This window comes from Ascaphus truei, chromosome 6 (assembly GCF_040206685.1).
Source record: "Ascaphus truei isolate aAscTru1 chromosome 6, aAscTru1.hap1, whole genome shotgun sequence".
NCBI lineage: Eukaryota > Metazoa > Chordata > Amphibia > Anura > Ascaphidae > Ascaphus > Ascaphus truei.
The window spans coordinates 63,739,293-63,766,086 of NC_134488.1; the positions used below are offsets into that span (position 1 = coordinate 63,739,293).

The 26,794-nt window shown below is 47.0% G+C and overlaps 1 protein-coding gene across 2 annotated transcripts; it reads right to left on the reverse strand.

Moving 5' to 3' along the window:
• Window positions 1-1,773: 1,773 nt before the first annotated feature.
• GJB3 (gap junction protein beta 3) lies at window positions 1,774-10,780 on the reverse strand. Of its 2 annotated transcripts, none has more exons than XM_075604608.1 (2): window positions 10,646-10,780; window positions 1,774-4,750 (listed from the first exon to the last, which is right to left on the reverse strand). In XM_075604608.1, the coding sequence occupies exon 2, from the start codon at window positions 4,734-4,736 to the stop codon at window positions 3,930-3,932; it is 807 nt and encodes a 268-aa protein (XP_075460723.1). In that variant the 5' UTR covers window positions 4,737-4,750; window positions 10,646-10,780; the 3' UTR covers window positions 1,774-3,929. The 2 variants fall into 2 exon arrangements, with proteins under 2 accessions (XP_075460723.1, XP_075460724.1); XM_075604609.1 differs by lacking the exon at window positions 10,646-10,780 and adding an exon at window positions 9,442-10,614.
• Window positions 10,781-26,794: the final 16,014 nt, after the last annotated feature.

Sequence of the window (26,794 nt, forward strand, 5' to 3'; positions counted from 1 at the left end):
AAAGCAGCAGTTCAAGCAATATCCTACAGGTGTGTTTTTAAAAAAAAAAAAAATCAGTTCTGTACTATAAGAAAACACTTGTAGCATTAAAAAAAAAAAAGAATGTTTTAAAGACATAGGGCACCAATTGTATCTAGTAACTTCCCAGTCAATCATATTCCAGGACTACTGTACATTGCCCAGAATGCTGTGCAAGAACTGAATTAAATAACCATGAGCAGGCGATCGATTACAGGAGAATGGATCGATCTGCAGCTTAGCTAACACTTGTCAGTGTGCAGGCTGTATTAATGCACATATTGAATGGGAATATATATATATATTTTAAAACGGCAGCTTGAACTGCAGCTTTAAAGTGTTTTTTTTTTGTGTGAGATGGTAACACATAGGAATATATTCTGATTGTGGTGTCTGTGTATTTGATGATGTTTAGGGGTGTTTCTCCCCTCTTGCTCGGTATACAGGTTTTGCATCTGGCTGGATACGGATTGAATTCTCTGTTAGTAACACAGCGCTAATCTATTCCTGTTAAGGGAAGAACATTTTTTTTAGCTATCAAACTGTCACCTGCTGTAAAATGTCAGATAACACAGGGAGAAGGACGAGTTATCTGTCTGCGAGATAGGCGAACCCGCTTTGAATCTTGTTTTTATCTCATTTTCTTCCAAGAAAAATTGCATGTTGTTATTTCCCTGTACTTCATGCTTGTAGCCTGTGGGGGCAGTATTGCACCATGTAAAAATATATCTCTATATAGGGATACTGTACCAAGTTTATCAGGTCTGTGTTATAGATAGAGGCTGGCACTGCCGCTGCCCATGCTGTACCTGTGCAGTGTATAAATGTCAGGGTTGGCAGTGCGTGAGGGGGAGGCTGGCACTGCCGCTGCCCATGCTGTACCTGTGCAGTGTATAAATGTCAGGGTTGGCAGTGTGTGAGGGGGAGGCTGGCACTGCCGCTGCCCATGCTGTACCTGGTGTATAAATGTCAGGGTTGGCAGTGTGTGAGGGGGAGGCAGGCACTGCCGCTGCCCATGCTGTACCTGTGGGGTGTATAAATGTCAGGGTTGGCAGTGTGTGAGGGGGAGGCTGGCACTGCCGCTGCCCATGCTGTACCTGTGGGGTGTATAAATGTCAGGGTTGGCAGTGTGTGAGGGGGAGGCTGGCACTGCCGCTGCCCATGCTGTACCTGTGGGGTGTGTAAATGTCAGGGTTGGCAGTGTGTGAGGGGGAGGCTGGCACTGCCGCTGCCCATGCTTTACCTGTGCGGTGTGTAAATGTCAGGGTTGGCAGTGCGTGAGGGGGAGGCTGGCACTGCCGCTGCCCATGCTGTACCTGTGCGGTGTGTAAATGTCAGGGTTGGCAGTGTGTGAGGGGGAGGCTGGCACTGCCGCTGCCCATGCTGTACCTGTGCGGTGTGTAAATGTCAGGGTTGGCAGTGCGTGAGGGGGAGGCTGGCACTGCCGCTGCCCATGCTGTACCTGTGCGGTGTGTAAATGTCAGGGTTGGCAGTGTGTGAGGGGGAGGCTGGCACTGCCGCTGCCCATGCTGTACCTGTGCGGTGTATAAATGTCAGGGCTGGCAGTGTGTGAGGGGGAGGCTGGCACTGCCGCTGCCCATGCTGTACCTGTGCGGTGTATAAATGTCAGGGTTGGCAGTGTGTGAGGGGGAGGCTGGCACTGCTTTTTTATTGTTGGTCTGTTCACTGCATCTACAGTAAGGTTCCATTTACATGTAAGTTAAACGCTGCTTAGAATTAGAGACAACTCTGTCATTTGATATAAAAAAAGGTACATTTTAATAAAATATACACATTTCCATAAATAATAAATACAGTGATGTCATGGAGATGGGATTTCTCTGGTCTGCAAAAATCCAAGCTAAAAAAATAAAAAGACTCTTGTGCCTCCCTTAAACTCGTCATTGTCAGGTTCCCTGCAATGCTTACGGGGGCTCTCTCTGGCAGTGGAACAGTTAAGCATTGGAGAATCATTAATGAGCCATTGTAGAAGAATGATTGTTCGCCTGTACTATGTTTATATAATACATTCGGCCATCTCTGCCATGCCCTCTTCTTCTTCTTCTTCTTCTTCTTCTTCTTCTTCTTCTTCTTCTTCTTCTTCTTCTTCTTCTTCTTCCTTTAGGACCTATAAGCTATGATTCTCAATTAAACAAAAGAATACTTTTGATGCTACAGAGATAGCTGCTTGGACTAACTTTTTTTTTGGTCAGGTTGTGTAAAAAATGGCTGCTGTTATTTTTAGTAAGAAATAACCTTTTTTTTGATGCCTGTGCATTAATTGTGTACACAATACAGACGTTTTCACAATGGGAAGTGTCAATTGTTACATAAGTGCCTAGATTTCCTGGGTCCTGTTTGCTGCATACAGTATAGTATTTAAATGTGTCCTTTGTAAGTATGGCCTCAACATGTAGAATATGTTGTGCCGGTGCTCCATTTCCTATCTTTTGTTGTTGCTGCAATGTTCCTATACTATAGCTATAGATGTTGAGGTTACATTTTAACAATGGCTTACAGCTTTTCTTTAACGGAACCTGCATAAAGAGTCCAGGCCTGCTCTATTTAACCCTTTCGCTGCTAGAGTCCAGCAAACTATTGCTGGCCCATATGACAGCGGAGGGGTTAGTAGATGTTCCCACACCAAATGAGACCATACAGAGTATGCCAGGGGTGGGCAACTCCGGTCCTCAAGGGCCACCAACAGGTGCGATTTTCAGGATCTCCCTGCTTCAGCACAGGTTGCTCAATCAGCGACTCAGTCCTTGACTGAGCCACCTGTGCTGAAGCAGGGAGATTCTGAAAACCTGACCTGTTAGTGGCCCTCGAGGACTGGACTTGCCCACCCCTGGAGTATGGAGAACATTACAGTATACGTCTATTACTAAACATGTAATAATCACTGGGTATATAGAGAGTTCCCATCCTAATAGTATACTAAATTCCAGTAGAAAAACAAGCCCTCCTAGAATATAGGCCTTTTGAGTGAAAAGTAAAAATATATACACGCTTTTTTCTCTCTTGTATCAAAGCAGTTAATTCTGGCCTTTTGTTTAACCCAACATTACAGAAGATGTATTGTTACGGTGTTAGTGTGCTTTGCTTGAGATACAAATTATACATGTTTCAACATTATCTAGTGTACAGTATATACATAGGATATAAAACACGGGACATTTAAGAGTTGGCAGTAAATCATGTGCAATGTTAGGCTAGATGTGTATAGTTGCACATTCTGACATATTCTGTTTTGGCTGGTCTGCATCAGTCATTAAGTTCAAGTGCCTGTTTTTTTACAAGCATATTGCATATCCATCACTTGGGGTCTGCTGTGTTTCCATTCGTTACTCTTGGACAGCCCATCCAACCAGTTCTCTGTAAAACAGAATAGCGGTCATTTGTTTGACGTTTTCCTTGATTGGCTGATAGGTCTCAGTGACCTGGAACCAAACTATGAAATGCAAATCATGGACTTCTACAATCTGTGACCCAAAGACCTGACAATCTTGTGATCATTATTTGAGTTCTCCTATCGCGGTTTGTCCTGGTGTACTACATGAGTGTGGTTGCCACAACATGATACAACTCCTAGCAAGGTCTTCCTTTGCTCTTTTGAGTTTTCCAGAATTGTGCTAGCTGCATCTTGTAAACTTTAATTAAAAGCAGGTTGTATATCCCAGTGTATTGGCAGCAATGCAAGAAATGGGCAGCTCAGGCGTTATGGTATCAAGATAAAGTTCTCCATCATGTCCCCTGATAGCTTTTTCAATAGTACAGAAGAAAGTGGAAACATCATACTGTATGAGTTATCTCCCAGCAGTAGGTCGGAAGACTCCCCCCAGTATAACTGCATGCCATGGTTCTCCCATATAGAAGATGGTTTTTTAATTGGCCCATCCAACACACTTTTGCTATATGGATGTCAAGTTTGGTGCAGAAGCTCGGAGAGACTCCACTGTCTTGTTCAGGAGTTTCTTCTCCATGGTATCCATCCCAATATGGCAATGGCAGGTGGAAGCTTTGCTGTAGGTCACAGAGTGGTTGCTGGACTTTTTGTACTTCTGCATGCAGTTCACCATCCGCTTGAAGATGAGGTAGAATATCTCACAGATGCTGATGATGATGCAGATCGCGGAGGCTGCCACCATGAAATAGGTGAAGATCTTCTTCTCTGTTGGCCGGGCAATGTAGCAGTCCACGATGTTGGGGCAAGGGTCCACGTTGGTGCACTTGACCAGCCTCGGCATGTCAAAGCTATCCCACATCTTGTGCAGGATGTACAGGAAGGTAATTTCAATGCCTGTCTTGAAGAAGAGGCTCAAGATGTAGGTCCACCATAGGCCGCCATGCTTCTTGCCTGTGTTAGAGTACAGCTTGGAGCAGTTCTCTCCATTCTTCGTTCGGTTCTTTTTCTCCCGGTCCTCCCTGTAAGCTACATGCATAATGACCAGGAGGGATGGGCAGGTGACGAAGATGAGCTGTAGAGCCCAGAGCCGGATGTGGGAGATTGGGAAGTAGTGGTCGTAGCAGACGTTGGTGCAGCCCGGCTGGCGGGTATTGCAGTCAAAATCCTTCTGCTCATCGCCCCAGACTTTCTCTGCTGCCACCACGTACACAAGAACCCTGAACACGAAGACCACCGATAGCCAGATGCGGCCGAATGCCGTGGAGTACTTATTCACACCACTCAGTAAACCTTGCAATGTCTTCCAATCCATGGCAGGAAATGTATCTGAAAGGACAAGAAAGGGGACACGATTTTACTTTTCAATCCATTTTACAGGCAAAATGAATCTCCACTTCCAACTATTGTGAGCACTTTGCAAGATGTTGGAATCTAATGAGACCTCATCTTGGATGTGGCTTTATATGAGCTTTTAAGGATCACAAAGGGAAGGGACGCAAATATTCAACTTAACCGTTTATGAAGAACTCTGGTGTTAACTCGATTAAGCATTTCAAACCTGCAAGAAACATGCAATAGCTGGAATTGATCCAAGATAACACAGAAAACATTTAAATATCTTTTCTGATTCCATGCTCATAAAAAAAATATGAGATCATTTCAATGGTTGTTCTAATTTTCTACCCAGAGATCTTACGACATTTTTAGAATTAAGGTTAAAATATCCCTGTTAATTGTTACTTTCACAGTATATAGTTCTTTCTTTACTTTTTCACCAATAAGTTGTTTGTCAATAGTGTTAATTTCTCTACCCTTTGTCATACAAATAGTTTAGATGGTTGCCAACGTTAGGATAACTTTGCGATTTTGCATTGGAAAAAAAGCTCACCAATAATACCTTTTGAATGAAACCCCAGAGTACCTTATTGTAATCACATGGCATAATACCCTAACTTAACTTTCCATTGCATTGTTTAACTGACTCTCATTCCAGATGCATTAGCTGTTTGATCACAGCCAGATTCCCGAGAAATTACACAGCATGTTATCCATTAAATTCTAGCCTACAATATATTATTAGGGCTATAAATAGCCCTGGTTATGGAAGGTTACAGTTATGATGAAGCTTCTGCTGTTGGGCCAATGAACATTGTGCTAATAAACAATGAAGCTTAATTAGAGATTGTTGCAATGAGAAGCTCCGAGACTGCAATTGGGGCTTAAGATACACATCATAGCCAAAGATCATTTGTACTGTGGTTCTGATCTGATACCCAAAGTTTAAGACCTACTGTAGAAAGGAAGTTGTATAAACGGAAGTCTATCCCTCAAAGCACAAGTGGACACAAGGAAAGAAGTAACTGGTGTTGAATATAGTGTACCCAGTGCTCACACCAAAGGGTAACAGTTATTCCACAAAATAATTTTCCTATGGCCCTTATAGTGACATACAGAGAGAAGGGGGTGATGGCTCTTGTAGTGACATACAGAGAGAAGGGGGTGATGGCCCTTGTAGTGACATACAGAGAGAAGGGGGTGATGGCCCTTGTAGTGACATACAGAGAGAAGGGGGTGATGGCTCTTGCAGTGACATTCAGAGAGAAGAGGGTGATGGCTCTTGCAGTGACATACAGAGAGAAGGGGGTGATGGCTCTTGCAGTGACATACAGAGAGAAGGGGGTGATGGCTCTTGCAGTGACACACAGAGAGAAGGGGTGATGGCTCTTGCAGTGACATACAGAGAGAAGGGGGTGATGGCTCTTGCAGTGACATACAGAGAGAAGGGGGTGATGGCTCTTGCAGTGACATACAGAGAGAAGGGGGTGATGGCTCTTGCAGTGACATACAGAGAGAAGGGGGTGATGGCTCTTGCAGTGACATACAGAGAGAAGGGGGCGATGGCTTTTGCAGTGACATACAGAGAGAAGAGGGTGATGGCTCTTACAGTGACATACAGAGAGAAGGGGTTGATGGCCCTTGTAGTGACATACAGAGAGAAGGGGGTGATGGCCCTTGTAGTGACATACAGAGAGAAGGGGGTGATGGCTCTTGCAGTGACATACAGAGAGAAGGGGGTGATGGCTCTTACAGTGACATACAGAGAGAAGGGGGTGATGGCCCTTGTAGTGACATACAGAGAGAAGGGGGTGATGGCCCTTGTAGTGACATACAGAGAGAAGGGGTGATGGCCCTACTTATGACATACAGAGAGAAGGGGGTGATGGCTCTTGTAGTGACATACAGAGAGAAGGGGCGATGGTCCTTGTAGTGACTGAAGGAACCTATTGCCTATTGATTCTGCCACCACAACATAGACTGCCCTTGTAACATATACACAGAAAGGACATTTGGTCAATTCAGTTTGTCGCTTCAAACATAGGATGGCCTAGTGACAAAGAGACAGAGGGGACGTATGGCCCATTGAGACAGTCCCTGTTAATATACAATAGGATGACCGTAACAGAGAGACAAAGGGGACTTATCACTTAATGCGCTTGTCTCGCCTAAAATAGGATGACCTAGTGACACCGAGTCAGAGGGAATGTATGGCCCATTGACACTGCAGTAATATCATTACATAGAATCAAGAGAGACCTATCATTTAATACAAGAGATCCATGGTCAATATTAATCTTATACAGCATCTACTCTGTTAACACTGTCTGCTAATAACCCGCTCCTGGTTAATTCTTTGGTTCTGTTCCAGTGGCCTGCTCTTCCGGTTGTTGTTTGTATCTGGTTGCCCAATTTGTTTGCAATAATTTGTTTCTGGTGCACGTGCTGCGCTGGCTGCGTCCTTTAGGGTTCACTCGGCTGGGAAGCTGCACGTGTGTGCGTGTCAGGGAAGGACAAGGATCATGCCTGCTTCTGTGATGTCACAGCAAACGTGAGCGCTACGTGGCTCTGACACCACCAAGAACTGGCACCTTTGGCATTGACAGCACCAAAAATAGAAGAGGAGTAGCCTTATGTTTGTCAAAGCACTGACCACTGAAGTGGGAGGCAACCTTGAGGAACAACTCTGTGTGACTTTGGACAACTGACTATCTTTCTGTACCATAAACACCAATTAGATTGTAAGATGTTTGGGATTAGGCATTTCTATGTCTTTAAGTTTATAATGGTGGTATGATTTATTCACCTGGTGTAGGACAAACACATATTTTTCGCTCCGCTTTCCACATTCATACAAAGTAAAAGGAAATTCTCACGCATTTTAAACATATACAGAAATGGGCTTTAACAAAGTAATATGGATATGATTTATCAGGCTTGAAGGGTCCATTTATTATTTCAAGTAAACAGTGAAGACCAGACCTATATGTTACACAAAGTTCAAATGCCTGGGATTCAAACACACATTCTCCTCTACAAGAAATGATTTGTCCCCATAGACTTCCATGCATTTAGCTTCGGAGAAATGAAATAGGTGAGCACTGTGGAATGTTTGAGAGCTGCATTGCTGTGTGTTTGCTCACTGTACATTTGGGAAGGAGTTAAGCATCTAAATGTTTGTCTCTCATTTGAGAAGCAAAAATTCACATGAGCAGAATAACCTGAAGACTGGGTGTAGAGTTTCAGCAAACTGGCAAAGCCGGTTCCATGAAAAAGCTTTACACTGTACTAAGAGGCAGCTACTGTACAAAGCCCAAGAGAAAATATGTTCCTTTGACAAGTAAAGGGATGTAACAAAAATATGTTTAAGCCTTACGGAACAGACTGAGATGATTAACCCTTAACATGCCCGTGGACGTGTGATGCGTTGTAAAGCAGTGTGGATCTGGCCTCTATCGCTGATTTAAAGTACATTTTGCAAATCCAAGTACAGTGGGAAATGAGTTTGGAGTGTCACCCGACTCACAATGGAGGGTTTGGCGGCTAGTACTGTAGGAGATAGAAATAAAGGGAATTTTGCATGGTCACCACTCGTGCTGCTTATTCCTCTCTCTTTCCCAATGAAGCAACCCAAATGGAAATGCAAAATAACCCAATTTACCATTCCAAATGGCCGCTTAAAATACGGCTAGGGGTTCTTCTCATTCTGACACAAGTTCCCCTCTTACAAATTGTTAGTGCTCTCCTGGCCCATCTTGATACTACAGGATACTGTGTTCCTTGTAGGTTTTTATACTTTGTATAGGATCCGCATGGATGGTTACAGCTCTCAAGCCTGCAATTACATTTTCCCTAATTCATACTTCACGTTTGCGAAAAGGGCTTTTAAAATATCTTGCATTGTTGATCTAATGAAAGATAACAATCTACTCCACCCATAAACCCATAAACTGTACTTCAACTCGCCCTGTGATAACTGATTTGACCCTATACACTTGAATAATTTCCCTTTACCAGAAATTATTTGCCACCATAGAATTTTTAGATCCCCACCCCCTCTACAAGAAACACTTTGTCACCATAGACTTTCATAGTATCCTGCTCCAGGGTGTTAACAAATGCTCATTAAAACCCTTTCCTCCATGACCAAGACTCAAACCTCCAACACCAGTGTGAGTACATAACTGCCATTCACATACCATGTAGAGATTATCTTTTGGTCCCCATAACAAGCATCAGTTGGGTTAAAAGAGCATTGGGACCCAACCCATTCACATTTACAGTTCATGCCTTGGGCAACTTCTTTGTATTGTAGAACAAAGAGTTTGAGAAAATGATACATTATGAGGAAAGCGGAAGGGAACGAGAAACCCCATAACACAACGTTTTGATATAAAAGGGATCAAAAGAAGTTACAATAATTGGTGTAAGAACCGATGCTGTAACTTCAACTGCCATTAGCTTTAAAGGACACAATTTACTTTATTTTCATTTTATTTATTAGAATCTACATATTAATTCTATGTTTTAACTTCTCTTAACTCTTTTGCTGCCACAGGGGCCAGTGACACATTGCTGAATGTCATGAATAAACAAAAGGAGGCTGTTCCTAAATAGTATTTTGGAGGATGTGTCCTAATTTCCTTGGACTTCCTTGAACCATGAACACTTTTTGTAATTACCTCCATGCGTGCAGCCACTTCGTGGGCGCAATGCCCTCTACGAGATACTCATATTGTGAGAAGAAAAAAGACAAATAAGGGAGTCAGTGGCACAGTGAAAACTGTACGTAGCTGAGACACTATTAAAAAGCCATTTGCCTATCCCGTCGATTATAAATTAATAGATGGGGTGACAGTTGTTGCAGTCACACTCATAGGAATAAGGCACTTAAGAGATAGAGCACAATTAAGAACTGGGTTCAGATTTAGTTTTTGTAGTGGGGTGACTATCCCCTATCAAGTATCACAGGATCTCAATTGTCAGAGTATTTAGGGAGACAGTCTCATGACTGGGTACACTTGAGGAAGCGACCTGTGTTGTTGAAAAGCTCTGTACAACTAATCTCATCTATAAAGAACTCGCATATTGTTCCATCACGACCTGCTGCAGGACCAGCTACTAGAGTTGTGACCGACTGTCCCTTTTCTACTACGTGCGATAGAAAGAAGTGAAGTCGTAGGCACTTTGACCACTGGCTAAAGCAATGGGGAAAGCCACCAGGGAAAGCTATTAGCTTAATAAAGAATGTGGTAGTGATGCCACATTATAGATCATTCCTAAGATCTCTTCATTACAGTGATGAGTTCTGAAAAACATATCTCCAGAAGGACATAAATAACATTGGAGACGGGGCAATGGTACATGGTCTACATCATAAAACATATCAGGAAAGACCTCATCAGGTACAACTTGGAGGAGAGAAGGGAGTGGGGGGATATGATGGAAGCATTCAAATATATCAAGGTTTCAACAAGGTGCAGGAGGGAAGCATATTTCAGAGACCGAGAAGTGCTAGAACAAGAGGTCATTCTCTGGAACTGGAGGGTGGCAGGCTAGGGGGAAATATGAGGAAGTACTTCTACACGGAAAGGGCAGTGGTTTCATGGAATAGCCTCCCAACAGAGGTGGTAGAGGCTAATGCAGCAAGATAATGCAAAAAATGTTTGGTGTAGACATAAGACTATCCAAAGGGGGTCTAAGGTTTTACTATAGGAGAATGTGCAGACTATATGGGCCAAGTGTTTCTTATCTTCCATAGAATTCTGTTTCTTACGCAGATTTACAAACAAGTTTGCACTGACGGTGTCCGTTCCAGCTGTTCTAGTCCAGAGGTATAAGGAGAGCTCTGTAAAATGGAAAGGGTTAATTGATGGGGTAGCTTACCTGGGGCTCAGCGTGTGGCAGAGGGGAGCTGGGTCTAGATAGTGGTGAAACGAGTATAGGCAGTGAAGCTGTGTGCTTGCTTCTCTCTCCTTGCTAAGGTGTGTCCAAGAAAATACCTGAAGGAGGAGACAGGTTGAGCCTTGTACATGGTGGAGAGAGAGAGAGGCGGAGAAAAGTGTCTGTGTGTGTGTGTGTGTGTGTGGGGGGGTAGGCTAGAGGAGAAAGTTAAAAACAAACCATAACTCTCTGCAGGTTCCTGCATGGACTTTCTTGATTGTAGACTTAAGAACGACAACAACAAGTTCTTTGTCAGCTTTGCCTTTTAACCCCTTTACTACCTGAGGGGCTTCCATGAATTGTTTCAAAACAAAGGGGTTAACAGTAATTTTATGACATCCATCCACAGTGACCCACACCTTTTAGTGTCCGTCTCCAAAGAGACCCTATTTAGTCCCTTATACATTTTGTGTGAGGCATATGCTTTCCAGTTGAGGGATCCAATTGTTTACTTTTGACGCTCCTATTATGTAATTGTCCCTCCGTCATACATACAGTATTCTATGTATATGTGAGATGAGTTTAGAATGGTAAGGAGTTTTGGAATTTAATAATGATAATTATGAATCAGTGAACTAGTTTGTCTTATCAACCTGAGCTTGTGGAAAAATTACCAAGTCACTGTGCTATATCAGGTGGATGAACTCTGAATATTCCTCTGAACCACGGAGTGTAGACTTTAACCGTGATAACAGCTATGTTTATTAAATGACTGCCTGATAAGCCTGGGATACATCACAGCTCTGAGTGATCATTCACATGGGCATGTACATTTATTCCTGCGGGGTCTGTATGCTTTACTCTTCAGCGTGGGGCCTTCTGACATCTTAGGGGTTTAGATGGATTTTGGGATAGCCTGGAAGTAATACTTAAGATTGTACCATGTGAATTTTCTAAAACCTCTCCTGCATCCATGCTTCAACACTCTCTCTGCCAGAGGGTCGCAGGGCCTCCTTGATGATGGTTCCAGTGGTGCGACTGCACCGGGCGCCATGCTTAAAGAGGCCCCACGCTCTACATCGGCCCATCGTCCGTAATCACAGTTTAAACGTTGTAATGATTAAAGTCACTTTAACCACCACTACCTTTAAACTGTGATTACGAAAGTTGAGCTGTGGGAGAACGAGGGGCACCTCTGTAAGCACTTGCATCTCCAGGTACGTGACGTCATTCTGTGACGTGAGGAAAGGGCTCTGGGGAGGGGGAATAAGAGGCCCAGCGAGCATACACTGCACCTCGCCCTGCCATGGTCCAAGCCAGAGCTGCAGAGGGGTCAGCGGCGTAAGGGGTTAATCATTCATTTGACTTTTTCCTTGGAGTACATCACTGACTCACCCACCCACATCTGAGGTATGCAGGGTTAGGAGGGTATGTCCGTGCCAGGCTGGGATGTTTACTTTGTTACCATGGATGTAAACCTCTGTCTCAAACTCTGCAGCCCACTGCGCTGTGAATTCTGTGGGGAGGGGGTGGAGGAGCTGTGTGTCACGGCTCAAAAAAGTTTGCACTGCTTTGTTTTCTGCTTGTAGCTGCGACAGATGTTAATTATGTTTCTTACATCTGGAGCAGATCAAAAGCCCGGGAGGTAGAGTTATAGAGAGTAATAGGAATAAATCTATGTATCCATGTAAGCGTTCCGTATAACGCCTCCTATGTATCCATATAACTCCTCCTATTACTCCATATAACCTCTCCCTATAACTCCTCCTATTGCTCCATATAACCCCTCCCTTTAACTCCTATTACTCCATATACAGAGGCGACACATTTAATCCTAAATTGGCTAGTTCCGCAAGCCGGGAGATTTCCCGGCTTGCTAGCCAAATCCCCTCGGCGTGCCGCGCGTCACCGATGCGCGGTCATGCGTCATCGGGTGCCTGCGCCCCCTGCACGCGTGCCCAGGGCTCCCCGAGGGAGCCCTGGTGTCCCGCGATGTGGGGGACGGCGGTGGGGGGTTCCGGGGGACCGGGCGGACCCGGAGAGGGGAGGGAGAAGCCCCGATTGGAGGACCGCTCCTCCGAGGCTTCGGCGCGTGCACGGGACACCCCGGCGCGCGCCCGGTTACTGTCGCGGCCGAGACCGGGTAAATGTTAGAATAAACTCGGCCGCGACAGTAACTCCTCCTATTGCTCCATATAAGCCCTCCCTTTAACTCCTATTACTCCATATAACCTCTCCCTATAACTCCTCCTATTGCTCCATATAACCCCTCCCTTTAACTCCTATTACTCCATATAACTTCTCCCTATAACTTCTATTGCTCATATAACCCCTCCCTATAACTCCTCCTATTACTCCATATAACTGCTCCCTATAACTCCTGCTATTGCTCCATATAACTGCTCCCTATATCTCCTCATATTGATACATATGGTCCCAATCCACAAAGATCTGTTGTCACTTAACGTGATTGTAACAGGGACTTATCACTGTTTGAGAGAAACGGCCTCTAAATCCAGCAGGGAGCTGCTTAATTGCAGACAGGCAATTAACTAGACTCCACCTGGCCACATTAGAGCTCTAATAAGAGCCTCCTGTTGGAAACAGGAGAGAGATTTTCCTCAGTACACAAGGGTGCTGACAAGAGAAAAGAGGTCTTGAGTGCACCGAAGGACTGGGCATTGAAAACAGGACAGAAGGGGACCAGACCTCTTTTCCTGGACACAGGACCCAGGAACTGCCAGAGCCTGGACCCTCTAACACACCAAGTCACCTGGACACCACTGAACGGAAGGGCCACCTGCTTTTAGGTACCGCTGAGACTTTGGGGGTGGTATACTGGTAAGGGGCTTTCTCCCCCAGTCTTACAGATAGGGACTGGGGAGTGAGTTAGCCCATACACAGATATAGGTGTTTGTTGTTTTATGTATATTTTTGTTTGCTGTGTTATTTAACGGAACAGGCAATTAAGCCTTATATTAATTTCACCCTAAAAACGGTCTCCATTTTGCATACCTCTGCACACATCTCTTACAGTGATGTGAAACTAACGTAATGTTAACACTAATGGTGTATTTTCAAATGACAGCACCGTAGCGTTAAGCCTTGTTTTCTCCTGTAAAGAGCACAGGTTTAAGTGTAAGGTTCATTAGTGGCAATGATATGAAATTGATATGCAAATAAGTACGGTGACCAGATGTTCTGGTGTAGCCGGGACAGCCCCATTTTTTGCATCAGTCTTTTTTTATTGGCAGCAACAAATACAGACATGGATACAGGAGTGTCATAGGCACATGACAGCATTTCTTAACTGGATACAACAGTATGTTGGCCAATGGAAATTGTGGTTGGGTGAAGGGGGCGGGAGAGAAGGAGGCGTAGACAACCGGGGGGGGGGGGGGGTGAGGAGGGGGGGAGGAGGGGTATCTGGGGTCTCCGACCTCATCTTCCGCCTGTGTCTGGTATCTCCAATTCTAGAATTCTAGTGTAGGCCTAAGCCCTGCGGACCGATACAGGGATCCCAAGTGTTCCAGAACTGTGGCATTTTTTGTGTGGAGCATAGCTGTGAGCTTTTCCATTGTCATTACTTCATCTATTCTTCTGATTACTGTATATCTCACGCGGGCCTTAGTCTGCTTCCAGGCCGCCGTGACCGAGCATCTAGCTGCAGTTAGGATGGATGAGACCAGTCTGCTCTGGGGGGGGGGGGGGGAAGGTCATCAATGGGTTTGCTCAGCACAAAGGTCAGGGGGTCTAGGGGGAAAAGAAGCCCCGTGATCTCTTGGAGAAGCATCTGGACCTTAGTCCAGAACCTCTGGATCTCTGGACATGACCACCAAATGTGGGCCATGTCGCCCTTTTGACCACATCCTCTCCAGCACTGGTCAGTGGTGCCGGGGAAGATCTGGCTCAGCCTAGCCGGGGTCAGGTACCACTGGAATAAGATTTTGTAAATATTCTCTTTTGTCACTGTACAGATTGAAGTCTTTGCGGCCAACTCCCAGATATACTCCCACTTGTCCCTATCTATTGGTATGTTAAGGTCTTCAGACCATTTTTGCATATAGTGGTGGGTCGGAGGGTCGGTTGCCGACTCCATCCCCCTGTAGATCTCCGAGATTATGCCACTCTGATAGGTGCTTTTAATGCATAGGGTTTCAAATCTGGTTAGTGGGGGGAATTTGGAATTTTGGGAGAGTGATAGTAGAAAGTGCCTAATTTGCAGGAATTTGAACAAATGGAGATCTTGGGATTGGTGTTTGTCTCGGAGTTCCTGGAAGGAGAGAATCCCCTCTTTCTTCAGCAGATCGGCAACCAGCCTTATACCTAGATCTTGAAATTGGTCAAATTGCCTTTTAGAACACCCAGGTGGGAAGCGTGGGTTTCCAAAAATTGGGGTGAGTTGAGACGGGGTAGCTACCAGGCCATACTTCCCTTTGCTCTTAAGCCAGACGCCCCATGTGCATCTCATTGCCCCTAGATCAAACCTCCTCGGTACTCCTTCCCTTCCCCCCGGGGACCATAGTTGGACCTGGAGAGGAATGGTAGCTGCATACTGTGATTCTATTGCTAGCCAGCAGGTGGAGGCCGGGTCGCAATTCCAAACTACAACCTGCTTCAGCTGGGCCGCAAGATAGTATCTGACCACATCGGGTACCCCCAGACCTCCGTTCGTTTTTGGGGAGAGCATCACCGATCTTGGGACCCTTGATCTCCTATCGTTCCAGATAAATTGGAACATTAGGGACCTGAATATTTTTTAGGGCTGCCAGAGGGACGACTACGGGCAGGGTTTGGAAAAAATAAAGTAGTCTCGGGAGGACATTCATTTTAATAGAAACTATTCTTCCGAACAAGGAAGTTTGGAGCTTTTTCCATGATTCCAGGTCCTTTTTTATTTGGTCAAACAAGGGGGGCTAGTTGTATTGGTATAGGGACCCGTAGGTGCTTGAGATTCTAACTCCAAGGTATTTGATGTGAGTGGTACTCCACTTATATTTATAATTAGATTGTAGGAGTGTCCACGTCGGGACTGGAAGGGATATGTTAAGGGCTTCTGACTTGTCCATATTAACTTTGTAGTCAGAAACTGTGCCAAATTGGTGTAATAATCTATGGAGATTGGTCAGCGAGGGTCAGTATCACATCGTCTGCAAACAGGGACATTTTGTATTCTTTTTCGGCTATTCGACTCCCCTTAACGCTTTTATCTTCTCTTATTTTGGCCGCAAGTGGTGCTATGGTTAGAGCAAATAACAGTGGGGAGAGCGGGCACCCTGTCTGGTCCCGTTTCTGATGGTGATTGGGTCCGAATAGCCGAATAAGGGAATGTTGGGAGCGTGCGGGGGGGGGGGGGGGGGAGCGTGCTGGGAGCAGGGGGAGGGGGGAGTGGAGGAGAGGGTGTGAGGGATGGGGGTAGTGTTAGCAAGTGGGGGCACTTCGGTGTCACGTTGGTTCTCTGGAAGCTGCGGGGGGCGATCAGGGACACATATAGTAATTACTAGGGGGGGGGGGTGGTAAGGGAGATATATACAACCTTACTCTCCTGGTCCGCAGAGAGGTAGTTCGTAGTTGGCGATTGGAAGGGGGCGGCGAGGAGATTCGTCCATCGTGTTAAAGGGGGGGGGGAGGGGGTCAGATCAGGGGGAAATATCCAGGTGCGGGTTCTCTTCATCAGCTCATCAACTGCGGGAGCTTCTGGGGAGGGCGGCTTGCGAGGCATCAGTCCTGGGAGCTGCCGTGGCCAGTGCTGGGCTGCAACAGGGTTTGCGGGGGGGAAGAGGCTCGGTGGCATCCGGACCAGACAGAGGTAAGGGCGTCGAACAGGAGCCGCGTCCCCCAGAGAGAGAGGCGAGTGCTGGGTGGAAGATGTTAGGGAGCCATCAGCTCCATGGGTCCAGAGGAGGTTGAGTTGTCGGTGGAGGTGGGGGGTGGGAGCGCCTTGGAGGGTGTAGGGGGTAGGGGCAGTGGGGGGGGGAGGGGAATGGGGGCCAGAGAGGGGGGGGGAGTAGTGGACCGGGGAGTGGGAGGGGATTGAGGGGAGAGAGGGGTGGAAAACAAGGGGGAGCGGGACCGGGGAGGAGGGGAGGGGGGGGGGTGAAGGGGGAGAAAAAGGGGGGGGAATTAGGGAGCGCTAGGGCTAGCTTGGGGGGGAGGGGGGTGCTTTTCATGGAGGTGATATTTTCCTAGGGTTCCAGGACCTGGGCCAGGTGTTGTGGGCGGCCCCGTGGTACTCTGACGCCGGAGACTGAGGTGGGAGGAAAGCAGTATACAGGATCTACTGTACGCTGCACAGATCTTCCATCAGGATTCGGAAGATACCGACAGGGTGTTGGTTAACATCTTGTGGAGGCTTCCAGCGAGGAGAACTCCGCGGCCTTCTATGAAGTATTCTGCTTCCAGCGAGGAGAACTCCGCGGCCTTCTATGAAGCATTAGTAGGTAATTGGGAGGGGGGCCCTCAATTAGATAGGGGACACTGCGGGAGACATAAGTCTTAGTCAGTAGCATTGGGGAGCCTCTGATTTAGCTAATTGCTCCGAGGCTCCGGAGGGTTTCTGCTTCTTCCGAGTGTGCTGCGGTCTTTGAGGCCGTTCTTCGGTCTTGCGGTGTGCTTAGACCCAGTGCTTTGAGGAATGACGGGGAGTCTTCTGGTCTGGATATGGTGTGATGGCGGCCATTTCGCAGAACTATCAATTTGAAGGCGAAGCCCCAGTGGTAGGTGATGCTACGCTCTTTGAGGATATTGATGAGGGGCTTTATCTCCCTCCTCTTTGCGATCATAGCTCTCGACAGGTCACTGAAGATCTGGATTGCGTTGTCTTCTATTTGCAGGTCGCCAGCTCTCCTACTTCCGGCCATTATTTTTTCTTTGGCCGAGTACATGTGGAGTTTCACCACCATGTCTCTACGGCGAGGTAAGTCTGGAGAACGTCAGAGGAAACCACTTCAGGGATATTCCTTATGCGTAAGTTTTTTTTCTGCGATCTCTATTTTCTTGGTCCTCCAGGGCCTCGGGTAGTTCGCTGACCTCTTGGACCAATCTGACCACCTCTTCTTCTGTAGAGTTTTGTGATCCCATCACGTCTGCTATTTTGCACTCCAAGACGTCTGTGCGTTTTGTGAGGCCGTGTATGTCCGCTCTTAAGCCCTCCATGGCTGTGTTCAGGTCTTCCTGGAACCCCCGTCTCATTTTGTGAAACAGGGACTCAAAATAATTTTTATTGAGGCCGAGCTCCTGCAGCTCCAAATTTTCTGGATCGGCTGCCGCTTCCATTTGTGCCGCGTGGGCTGCTTCTTCGGCGCCATCTTGGGAGTCTCCGCTCTGCTCCAGCGGGCGGTGCGCAGGGGCAAAATACTTAGTGACCCCTGGCCCTGGTTTCCCTTCGGTCTGATAGGCATGTTCTCCGCTCTTTGAGTAATTTCTGGTGTATTTGGTGAGATGTTTTCGTGGCTAAAATCGCTCGTTCTGGCGGGTTGTATGCGAGGTTTTCAGGAGCTCCTCTTCTACCCGACCATGCTCCTCAGCATCACCGGAAGTCCTCCGACAGCCCCATTTTTTAAGGAATTGTGCTGGTGTCCCAACAGTTTTTGAAATGTCCCAGGCTTGCGGAGGTTGGACTGTTAGCAAAGTGGAGCAGGGTCAGGGCAGTTCAATGACTCCTCCAGCCTTTAGGTGGCACTGCATAGGGGTGTGTGTATGTGTGATATATGCTGAGTGAGTGGTGAGAGTGGGGGAGGGATAGAGAGGGGGAGGAGGGGAGGGGGAGATGAGAGGGGGGAGAGGTGGTAGGGGGTGATGGGTGGGAGGGGGATAGGGGGATAGAGGGAGGGGGAGAGGAGGGGGATAGAGGGGGGGAGGTGGAGAGGAGGAGGATAGAGGGGGGAGGAATGGAGTGGGATAGAGGGGGGAGTAGAGGGGGATAGAGGGGGGGTGGAGAGGAGGGATAGAGGTGGAGATGGGGGGGAGGAGGGGAGGGGGAGAAAGTGAGGGGGGAGAGAGGGGAGGGGGAGATAGTGAGGGGGAGAGAGGGGAAGAAAGGGAGAGAGAGTGGGTGAAGAGGGAGAGAGTGGGGGGAGAAAGGGGGAGGGAGAGAAAGAGGGGGAGGGGGAGAAAGAGGGAGGGGGGAGAAAGAGAGAGAGGGGGACAGAGGGAGTGGGGGGGGAGAAGAAGGGGGGTGGTTAGAGGGAGGTGGGGTGAAGATAGGGTGAGGAGGGTGGGTTGAGGGAGTGGGGGGAGAGGAGGGTGTGGTGGGGTGAGGGAGAGGGGAGGGTGGGGGAGAGGGTAGGGAGAGGAGGGTGGGGTGGGGGAGAGGGTAGAGAGAGGAGGTTGGGGGTGGGGTGGGGGGAGAGAGAGGGGGAGGAGGAGAGGGGGAAGGGAGGGGAAAGGAAAGAGGAAGAGGATGAAGGGAAAGGGGGGATGGGATAGAAGGGGGGGAAAGAGGGGAGATGTGAGCGAAAGGGGGGAAGGAAATAGGGGGGAAAGGAGGGATAGAAAGAGGGGAAGAGAGAGAAAGGGGGAAGGGAAAGAGAGGGGGTAGGGTGGAAGGGTGAGAGAGGGGAAGGGAAAGAGGGGGAGTGGAAAAGAAAGAGAGGGGGAAAAAGATAGAGAGGGGGATGGGAAAGAGAGGGGGATGGGAAAGAGAGGGGGGAAGGTACTGAGCCCCTTAGACGACTTGCATATATGGCCAGTTCACCTGGGGAAGCTCCATAAAAGAAATTGTGAATAACTCACTGTTTGTTGTCTCGTGGCTCTGTCCGGGTAGGCGTGCTCCGCTATACATGTAATCTTGAGAGATGAGGGTGGGAAGGGGGAGAGAGAGGAGAGGGTGGGAAGGGAGAGAGAGAGGAGGGGGTGTGAAGGGAGAGAGAGGAGGGGGTGGAAGGGAGAGATAGGTGGAGATAGGAGGGGGAAAGGAGAGAGAGAGATAGTTGGAGGGAAGGGACAGAGGAGGGGGAGGCAGAGAGACAAGGGGTAAGGGAGGAGAGAGGAGGAGGGTGAGGGGGGAGAGAGGAGGAGTGGAGGGAGAGAGGAGGGGGAGGAGTGAGAGAGGAGGAAGGGGGAGAAGAGGGGGGGAGAGGGGAGGGAGAGAGGAGGAGGAGGGGGGAGGGAGAGAGAGGAGGGGGGAGGGAGAGAGAGGAGGGGGAGGGAGAGAGAGGAGGGGGGAGGGAGAGAGAGGAGGAGGCGGGAGAGAGAGGAGTGGGAATGGAGAGAGAGGAGGGGGGAAGGGAAAGAGAGGTGTAGATAGGAGGGGGAAAGGAGAGAGAGATAGTTGGAGAGAAGGGACAGAGATGGGGAGGCAGAGAGACATGGGGTGAGGGAGGAGGAGGGGGAGAGAGGAGGAGCGGGGAGGGAGAGAGGAGGAGGGGAAAAGGGAAATAGAGGTGTAGATAGGAGGGGGGAAAGGAGAGAGATAGTTGGAGAGAAGGGACAGAGGAGGGGGAGGCAGAGAGACATGGGGGAGAGAGAGGAGGAGGGGGGAGGGAGAGAGGAGGGGGGAGGGAGAGAGGAGGGGGGAGGGAGAGAGGAGGGGGGAGGGAGAGAGGAGGGGGGAGGGAGAGAGGAGGGGGGAGGAAGAGAGGAAGAGGAGGAGGCGGAGGGAGAGAGGAAGAGGAGGAGGAGGTGGGAGGGAGAGAGGAGGAGGTGGGTGGAGAGAGAGGAGGAGGGGGGAATGGAGAGAGAGGAGGGGGGAGTGAGAGAGTAGGAGGGGGAGGGAGAGAGTAGGAGGGGGAAGGGAGAGAGGAGTAAGGGGGAGGGCGAGAGAGGAGGGGGAGGGGGGAAAGGGGGAGAGAGAGGAGAGGGTGGGAAGGGAGAGAGTGGAGGGGGTTAAGGGAGAGAGAAGAGGGGGGAAGGGAGAGAGATGTGGAGATAGGAGGGGGAAAGGAGAGAGAGAGATAGTTGGAGGGAAGTGACAGAGGAGGGGGAGGCAGAGAGACATGGGGTGAGGGAGAGAGGGTGAGGGGGGAGAGAGGAGGAGGGTGAGGGGGGGAGAGAGGAGGAGGGGGGGGGAGAGAGGAGGAGGGGGGAGGGAGAGAGGAGGAGGGGGGAGGGAGAGAGGAGGAGGGGGAGGGAGAGAGGAGGAGGGGGGAGGGAGAGAGGAGGAGGGGGGAGGAAGAGAGGAGGAGGGGGAGGGAGAGAGGAGGAGGAGGAGGTGGGAGGGAGAGAGAAGAGGGGGAGGGAGAGAGTAGGGGGGAGGGAGAGAGGAGGAGGGGGGAGGGGGGGGGGAGGGGGGAGGGAGAGAAAGGAGGGGGGAATGGAGAGAGAGGAGGGGGGAAGGGAAAGAGAGGTGTAGATAGGAGGAGGGAAAGGAGAGAGAGATAGTTGGAGAGAAGGGACAGAGGAGGGAGAGGCAGAGAGACATGGGGTGAGGGAGGAGGTGGAGGAGGGGGAGGGAGAGTGAAGAGGGGGGAGGGATGTAGGGAACTTTTTATGAATGGTAGTGTGGTGGGAGGTAGAGAATAGGAGGGGAGAGAAAGGGGAAGAAAAAGTAAAGAGCTTTATGGAACTTCCATGAATTCCATGGCCCGGAGCTCTGGTTTCCTTGGAAACTTGGGAGAAAACAGGGATCAAGGGTAAGTGTGGGGCGCACACGACTAAGCGTACCGACTGCTTGGGAGCGCATCTCAGTGTACCGAGGTTGGCTGGGTTCGCTCCGGTCACCCCAGGGACCTATTCTTGGCATAAACTATTAATGTATATAACTTATCACTCTGACTCCACCTTAACATTGACATACAACACCATTGTATTTCACTTTTGCATAAAACCTTAATATACTTTAAGATGCATGTGAGATTAGCTCAATTTGCCCCCCTTGTTAATCGGGTACCTCTTTTGCTTAGCCCTTTAGTTAGGTGCTCACTTGTTGGTACCTCCTTTATGAATAACCTGTAGTGTAGTGGGTGGGCCAAGTTGCTATTGTCTTTATTTGTTTTAAGACCTATACCAACTGGATATAACCTTAATCTACGTTCTAGAAAAAACAACTAGTTTAAAGTGAACTTTTTTTTTTTTTTATTGTTTTTTTTATTCTCTCGAGTACTTCTTATAAATCCCTTTCTTAGGTTAAATTAGTCTGCTATCTTACTAAGAACCCCATATAAACATATGTTGCTGCTTGAGCCGAAGCAGAAACTTGGAGCTCAAATGAAATACTAAGTTCTAATAGATGTCCTCCTATTGCCCCCCCCCGGGTCTTCTCTCCCCTCCGGAGACTCTAAGCCGGGAAAGCAGTGGTTTCTGCCGGAGTTTTGGGATCTTTACTCTCTAACTTGTTCCATTCACTGCCTCCCAGTTTCCCAGTGCCTCTGTGACAGTTGTTAGCTAGTTGGGGGGGCGGCTCATGAGGGATAATGTATCCATAAATGTTACCTTCATCTTATGTGTGATAGGTGTGACATATCATCCCCTCTGTTAAGTAATTGGCGGGTCCCCCCACCTCCCATGAATAGAGTGGAGTTGGGTCACGACCTACCGCCTACCCTGGGACTGCTCCTCCATCCCCCCCAAGATAACCCGTGTAGGACTCCTTCTTCCCTGCAGCATATACTGTTCCCTTACATTCCCTCTGAAGGGTCGTCCCCCTTTGGGGTTTATTGTTCTACCTGCCGGTCGCAGTGGATCCGTAACGTCTCAGTCCAGGCTCTTGATTCCCCCCCCCCCTCCCCTCAAGGTCGGACTCATCCCCCTCCCCGCCCCCCCGGGATAGTAAGTGTGTTTTTGTCTGTATTTTGTGTAATTCTTTGTGTTGTACGTGGGTTTACCCGAATAAACTGCATTTTGTTCTTAGTGAATAATCCCAGTACAAATTTAAATGTGTTAAAAGTCCTGGTCTCCCATGACACAGAGAATGGAGGGATGAGGGGGGGGGGAGAGAATGGAGAGAAGAGGGGGAGATAGAATGGAGGGATGAGAGGGGAGAAAAAATGGAGGTATGAGAGTGAGAGAGAATGGAGGGATGGGGAGGGAGAAGGAATGGAGGGATGGGGAGAGAGAGAATAGAGCTACGTGGAGGGAGAGAAAATGGAAGGGTTATTGCGGTACTCATCGTCGGGGTAGACCACGCTCGAGTTTATTACTTCAGTCGCAAGACTATAGGCACAGGAGAATGGTCACTGGATCAACAGATATTCCAGCCGATCACAGTCAAATGGGGAAGATCATCGATAGACTTGATGGCAATGAGATTCAATAATGAATGCCGTTTTTCTTTTCAAGGCAGCGAGATGTATAGACACATGGAGTAGATGCTCTCGCACTGGATTGGAATGATCCCCTAGTCTATGTACTGTATTTACACCAATAAAAACAAATAAACCGGCGCCTTCAAAAAGAAATATAAATATAGCCTGACCAAATATAAAGTCCAATACAGCTGGGATGAAATCCAAAGCAGATTCTTCAATGAAGTCTCGTGGAAAGACAAACAAACAAATAAGACAAAAACAAAAAAGAAAAAAAGAGAAAAAGATCATAGTGCAACTAAAAACAACTTAAACAAAAAATCACTGATAAGGTTGACAAGAGAATAATTACAAATTTAATGCAAATGAATTAAAATGTATATAAAAACAACAAACACTTGAATGTTGGGCTAGAGACACTATAAAGCGATGACATCCGGTAGGGATAAAATTGAAACCCTACTTACAGCAAAGCTGATGGTAATACGCCCGTAGCACAATGTCCTGATCTCAAAACCGAAGCCTGGTAAGTAGATGTTGTAACTCAGCCTCTACAGGTCCGCGATGCCGGGAACTGCCACTGCTAACACACTCACGAATGTACTGATGTCTGGGGGGTGCCACAGGTAAAGACCTGTACTTTTTCTGAATATAGTGGTCTCAAGTTTACCGTCCGTATCTTTGGTTAGAGTGATATCCAGAAGATCTATACTCGAAGTACTTGAGACAAAGGTAAGTTTCAGGTTGTATAGATTGGTGTTAAGGGCATCCACGAATTCATTTAATAATTCCACAGTTCCTTTCCATAGTACAAGGATATCATCAATGAACCTTAGCCATAACTCTATGTAGCCAGTATACATTTCCAGGGCCTCGCCGAAGACCACAGTCATGAGGGACAGATGTACAGTACACTTTTCTTTTTCTATACCTCACCCGTTCTTTATATGGAACATTTCAGTATCTTTCACTAGGGACTATATATAGCTACTTAGAGATTACCCTCTGTTCCCTGTGGAAGCTACTACACCACCCATTTTTAATTGTATTTTATGTGTTTGCGCCGTTGTTTAAGGTTTAATAAAATTTCATTATTTTCGACCTATTCAGGTTTTTAGTGGTTACTGTCCTCCCACAGTGTTGGGAGATGTTACTTCATGTACTTATATAGCCTATCTGACATTATGTTGGGGAGTATTAAACCCCCTGTATTCCAGCAGTTATAGAGTGCAACCATTGGGGATCTTTGGGAGACCTTGTGATCTTCTAGTTTGTGTTCATGCAATACCTCATCCCCAACCTCATCCCCATGCACCAGCTGAATTCTAACTAATTATTGAATACATTATTCTTTGGAGAGCGGATTACTATAAGTTTAGTTTTACAATCATAAATATATTCAGGACTTCATCAGAGCCACTGGCAAGATCAAACCCAGATTCATGGATCACGTACCTCCATGACATCTAAATCTAGTCCTTCAAGTGCTGTAGAAGCCTCCTTTTGAACCATTACAGTCAGTGTCCAAAAAATGGTTAATACTAAAGACTAACTTCCTAACAACCCTCACATTGGCTAGAAGGGTAAGCAAGCTCGGACCTCTTTCATGTGATCCACCATTCTGTGTTTTTCATCAAGATAAAGTTGTTCTCAGAACGCATTTTGTCTGTTCCAAGGTTGTCTCATCTTTTCACATTAATCAGGAAATAGTCGTTCCATCATTTTGTCCTAACCCCAAGAATAGAACAGAGCAGTCATTTCATACCTTGGCTGTCTTGAGAGCAGAGAATTTCAGGAATACTAGTATCCTTTTCATCTTATTTTCATGACTTCAAAGGAGTAAATCAGCCTCTAATGCCACAATATCAAGATGGATCAAAACACTGATCATGGAAATGTACAAGGCATAAGGCATGTAGACCCCACATGCCATTAAAACTAATTCCACAAGAGCAATGGCGACATCTTGGGTGGTGAAACAGGATGCATCAGCAGCACAAGTCTGTAAAGCCATTACATGGTCATCCCTCCATACCTTTTCAAAACATTATCAAATAGATGTCCGCATCATCAGAAGAAACGTGAGGGAAGAAGAATCTCCAAGTGACTATATCGTTATAATTTACCAACCTTATTACCAGGGGGAACTGCTGTGAGACATTCCCTCATGTCAAACGCTGACAGGAGAGAAATCGGAAATTTCTCTTGCCGTTAATTTATTTTCTCCTGGTCCCTCCAATTCCCACCCTATTGTGTTTAAAGAAGGATTTTGTAGTACATTTTTTAACAGATCTTACTATAGTTTCTTCTTATTCTTGAGTGAGAATATGTAGGTATGTGAATAGTAAGCTTGGCTAGACGTACCACTGGAGGAGGGTTCATACAGGTCTCAAAGAGTCAGGTATTCTGTGTCCAGCCTCAGTTGGGAGGAGCATATCCCTCATGTCATCTGCTGCCATGGAGGGACCAGGAGAAAATAAATTAATGATAAGAAAAAAATTCAGTTTTCCTTTATACAGAAAGAAAAGCTGCAAGTTTGTAAATTAACCCTTTCGGTGTAATGTACAGTACATCATGTACTGATGTTAGTACATCATGGGGTGCGGGACTTCAGGGGCCTCATGAAGTAGTATCTAAGTCAGCGGTGCGCAAACTGGAGGGTGCACCCCCCAGGGGGGGCGCGAGACTTTATTGGGGGGAACGCGGGCCGCGATAAGTGGCTTATCGGCGGGCATTTGGCGGATTTTTTTTTAGAGCAAAAAAGCCACGATTTTTCTCTTATTGACAGCTTATCAGGGCTTACTGAATAGCAGTAGGCTTTTTTGGCGATAAGGGGCTTATCGCTGCTTATAGCATGAGGCCCATAGTATGATTTATATATAAAAGAAACGTCCGGTAGAAAATAATAATGCTAAGTAAAGGAAAATGCAAAAAAGTAACACTAGTACTATAAATGCAACATGAAAATTATGGCTAATACAAACTAGGGGAATAAAATATTCCCATAGAGTGTTTATAGAATGGCCGGTCACAGAATGTAACACCTCAAAAATGTATATGGTAGAACAAATTAGAGATATACATATATCTACCCCCCTTTATTTGGATTTATTTTTCCTTTGGAGCTGAAGCATACTATTTTCAGCTCTGGGTTCCTTACAGTTTCTGAGATACTCGACAGTGAAGTTACTGGGTTTAGATCTCCCTCTCCAGTAAAAACAAAATGGCTACCTTATCAAGGACCAAGAGGTAGATAGAAACGATATTAGATGGCCAATTTAAATCCACTTTAGAAACCAGGAAGTTATGCTGGTAAGTTCACCTGTAAATATCTCACAAACCAGGGTGTTCCCATATCTGAATATAGCACTGCCCAGTACGGGATGACCCCACCCCCCTACCTCCATTCCAACATGGTAAAAGAAAAAAGTAGGTTAGCTTGTGGGTATTGCTCCTTTAAATTCCTCAGGCACGGAGCTCTGACTTTGTTGTAACTTGTCTCTGAGATCAACAGGAGTTCCCCAAAGGGTGTTTTTATACTCCCAGATCTGAACACTACAAGAGTATTCTTAGAAAAGCCCCGAGCTACTTGTCTAATGGTGTTTTTTCTGTACCGCACCCCTTATGCAAACCTTATTCAACACCCACCACTGTACTCTGTATAGATACATGTCCCGTCTTGTGATATACAGGTAGTGGTTTATTAGAGATTGTGTGCAATGGAAGAGTACAGAGGTTGTACTGTGCTTTATCTCTGAAGAACAAAAGTATTTCAATACGGCAAAACCCCAAGGGGCCTATTCTACTTCCATGAGTTTGCTGTTATCTCGCAAGGTTTGGCATGTTCCCGCCGAACGGGTTGTCATTTATGTTATCACGGTATTCAGAAAGAATCTGGGACCCTCTCAAACCGTGGGGCAGGAAAATGCCAAAACCGTACGGCGCAACAGCAAAGTGATCTCAATTTTTT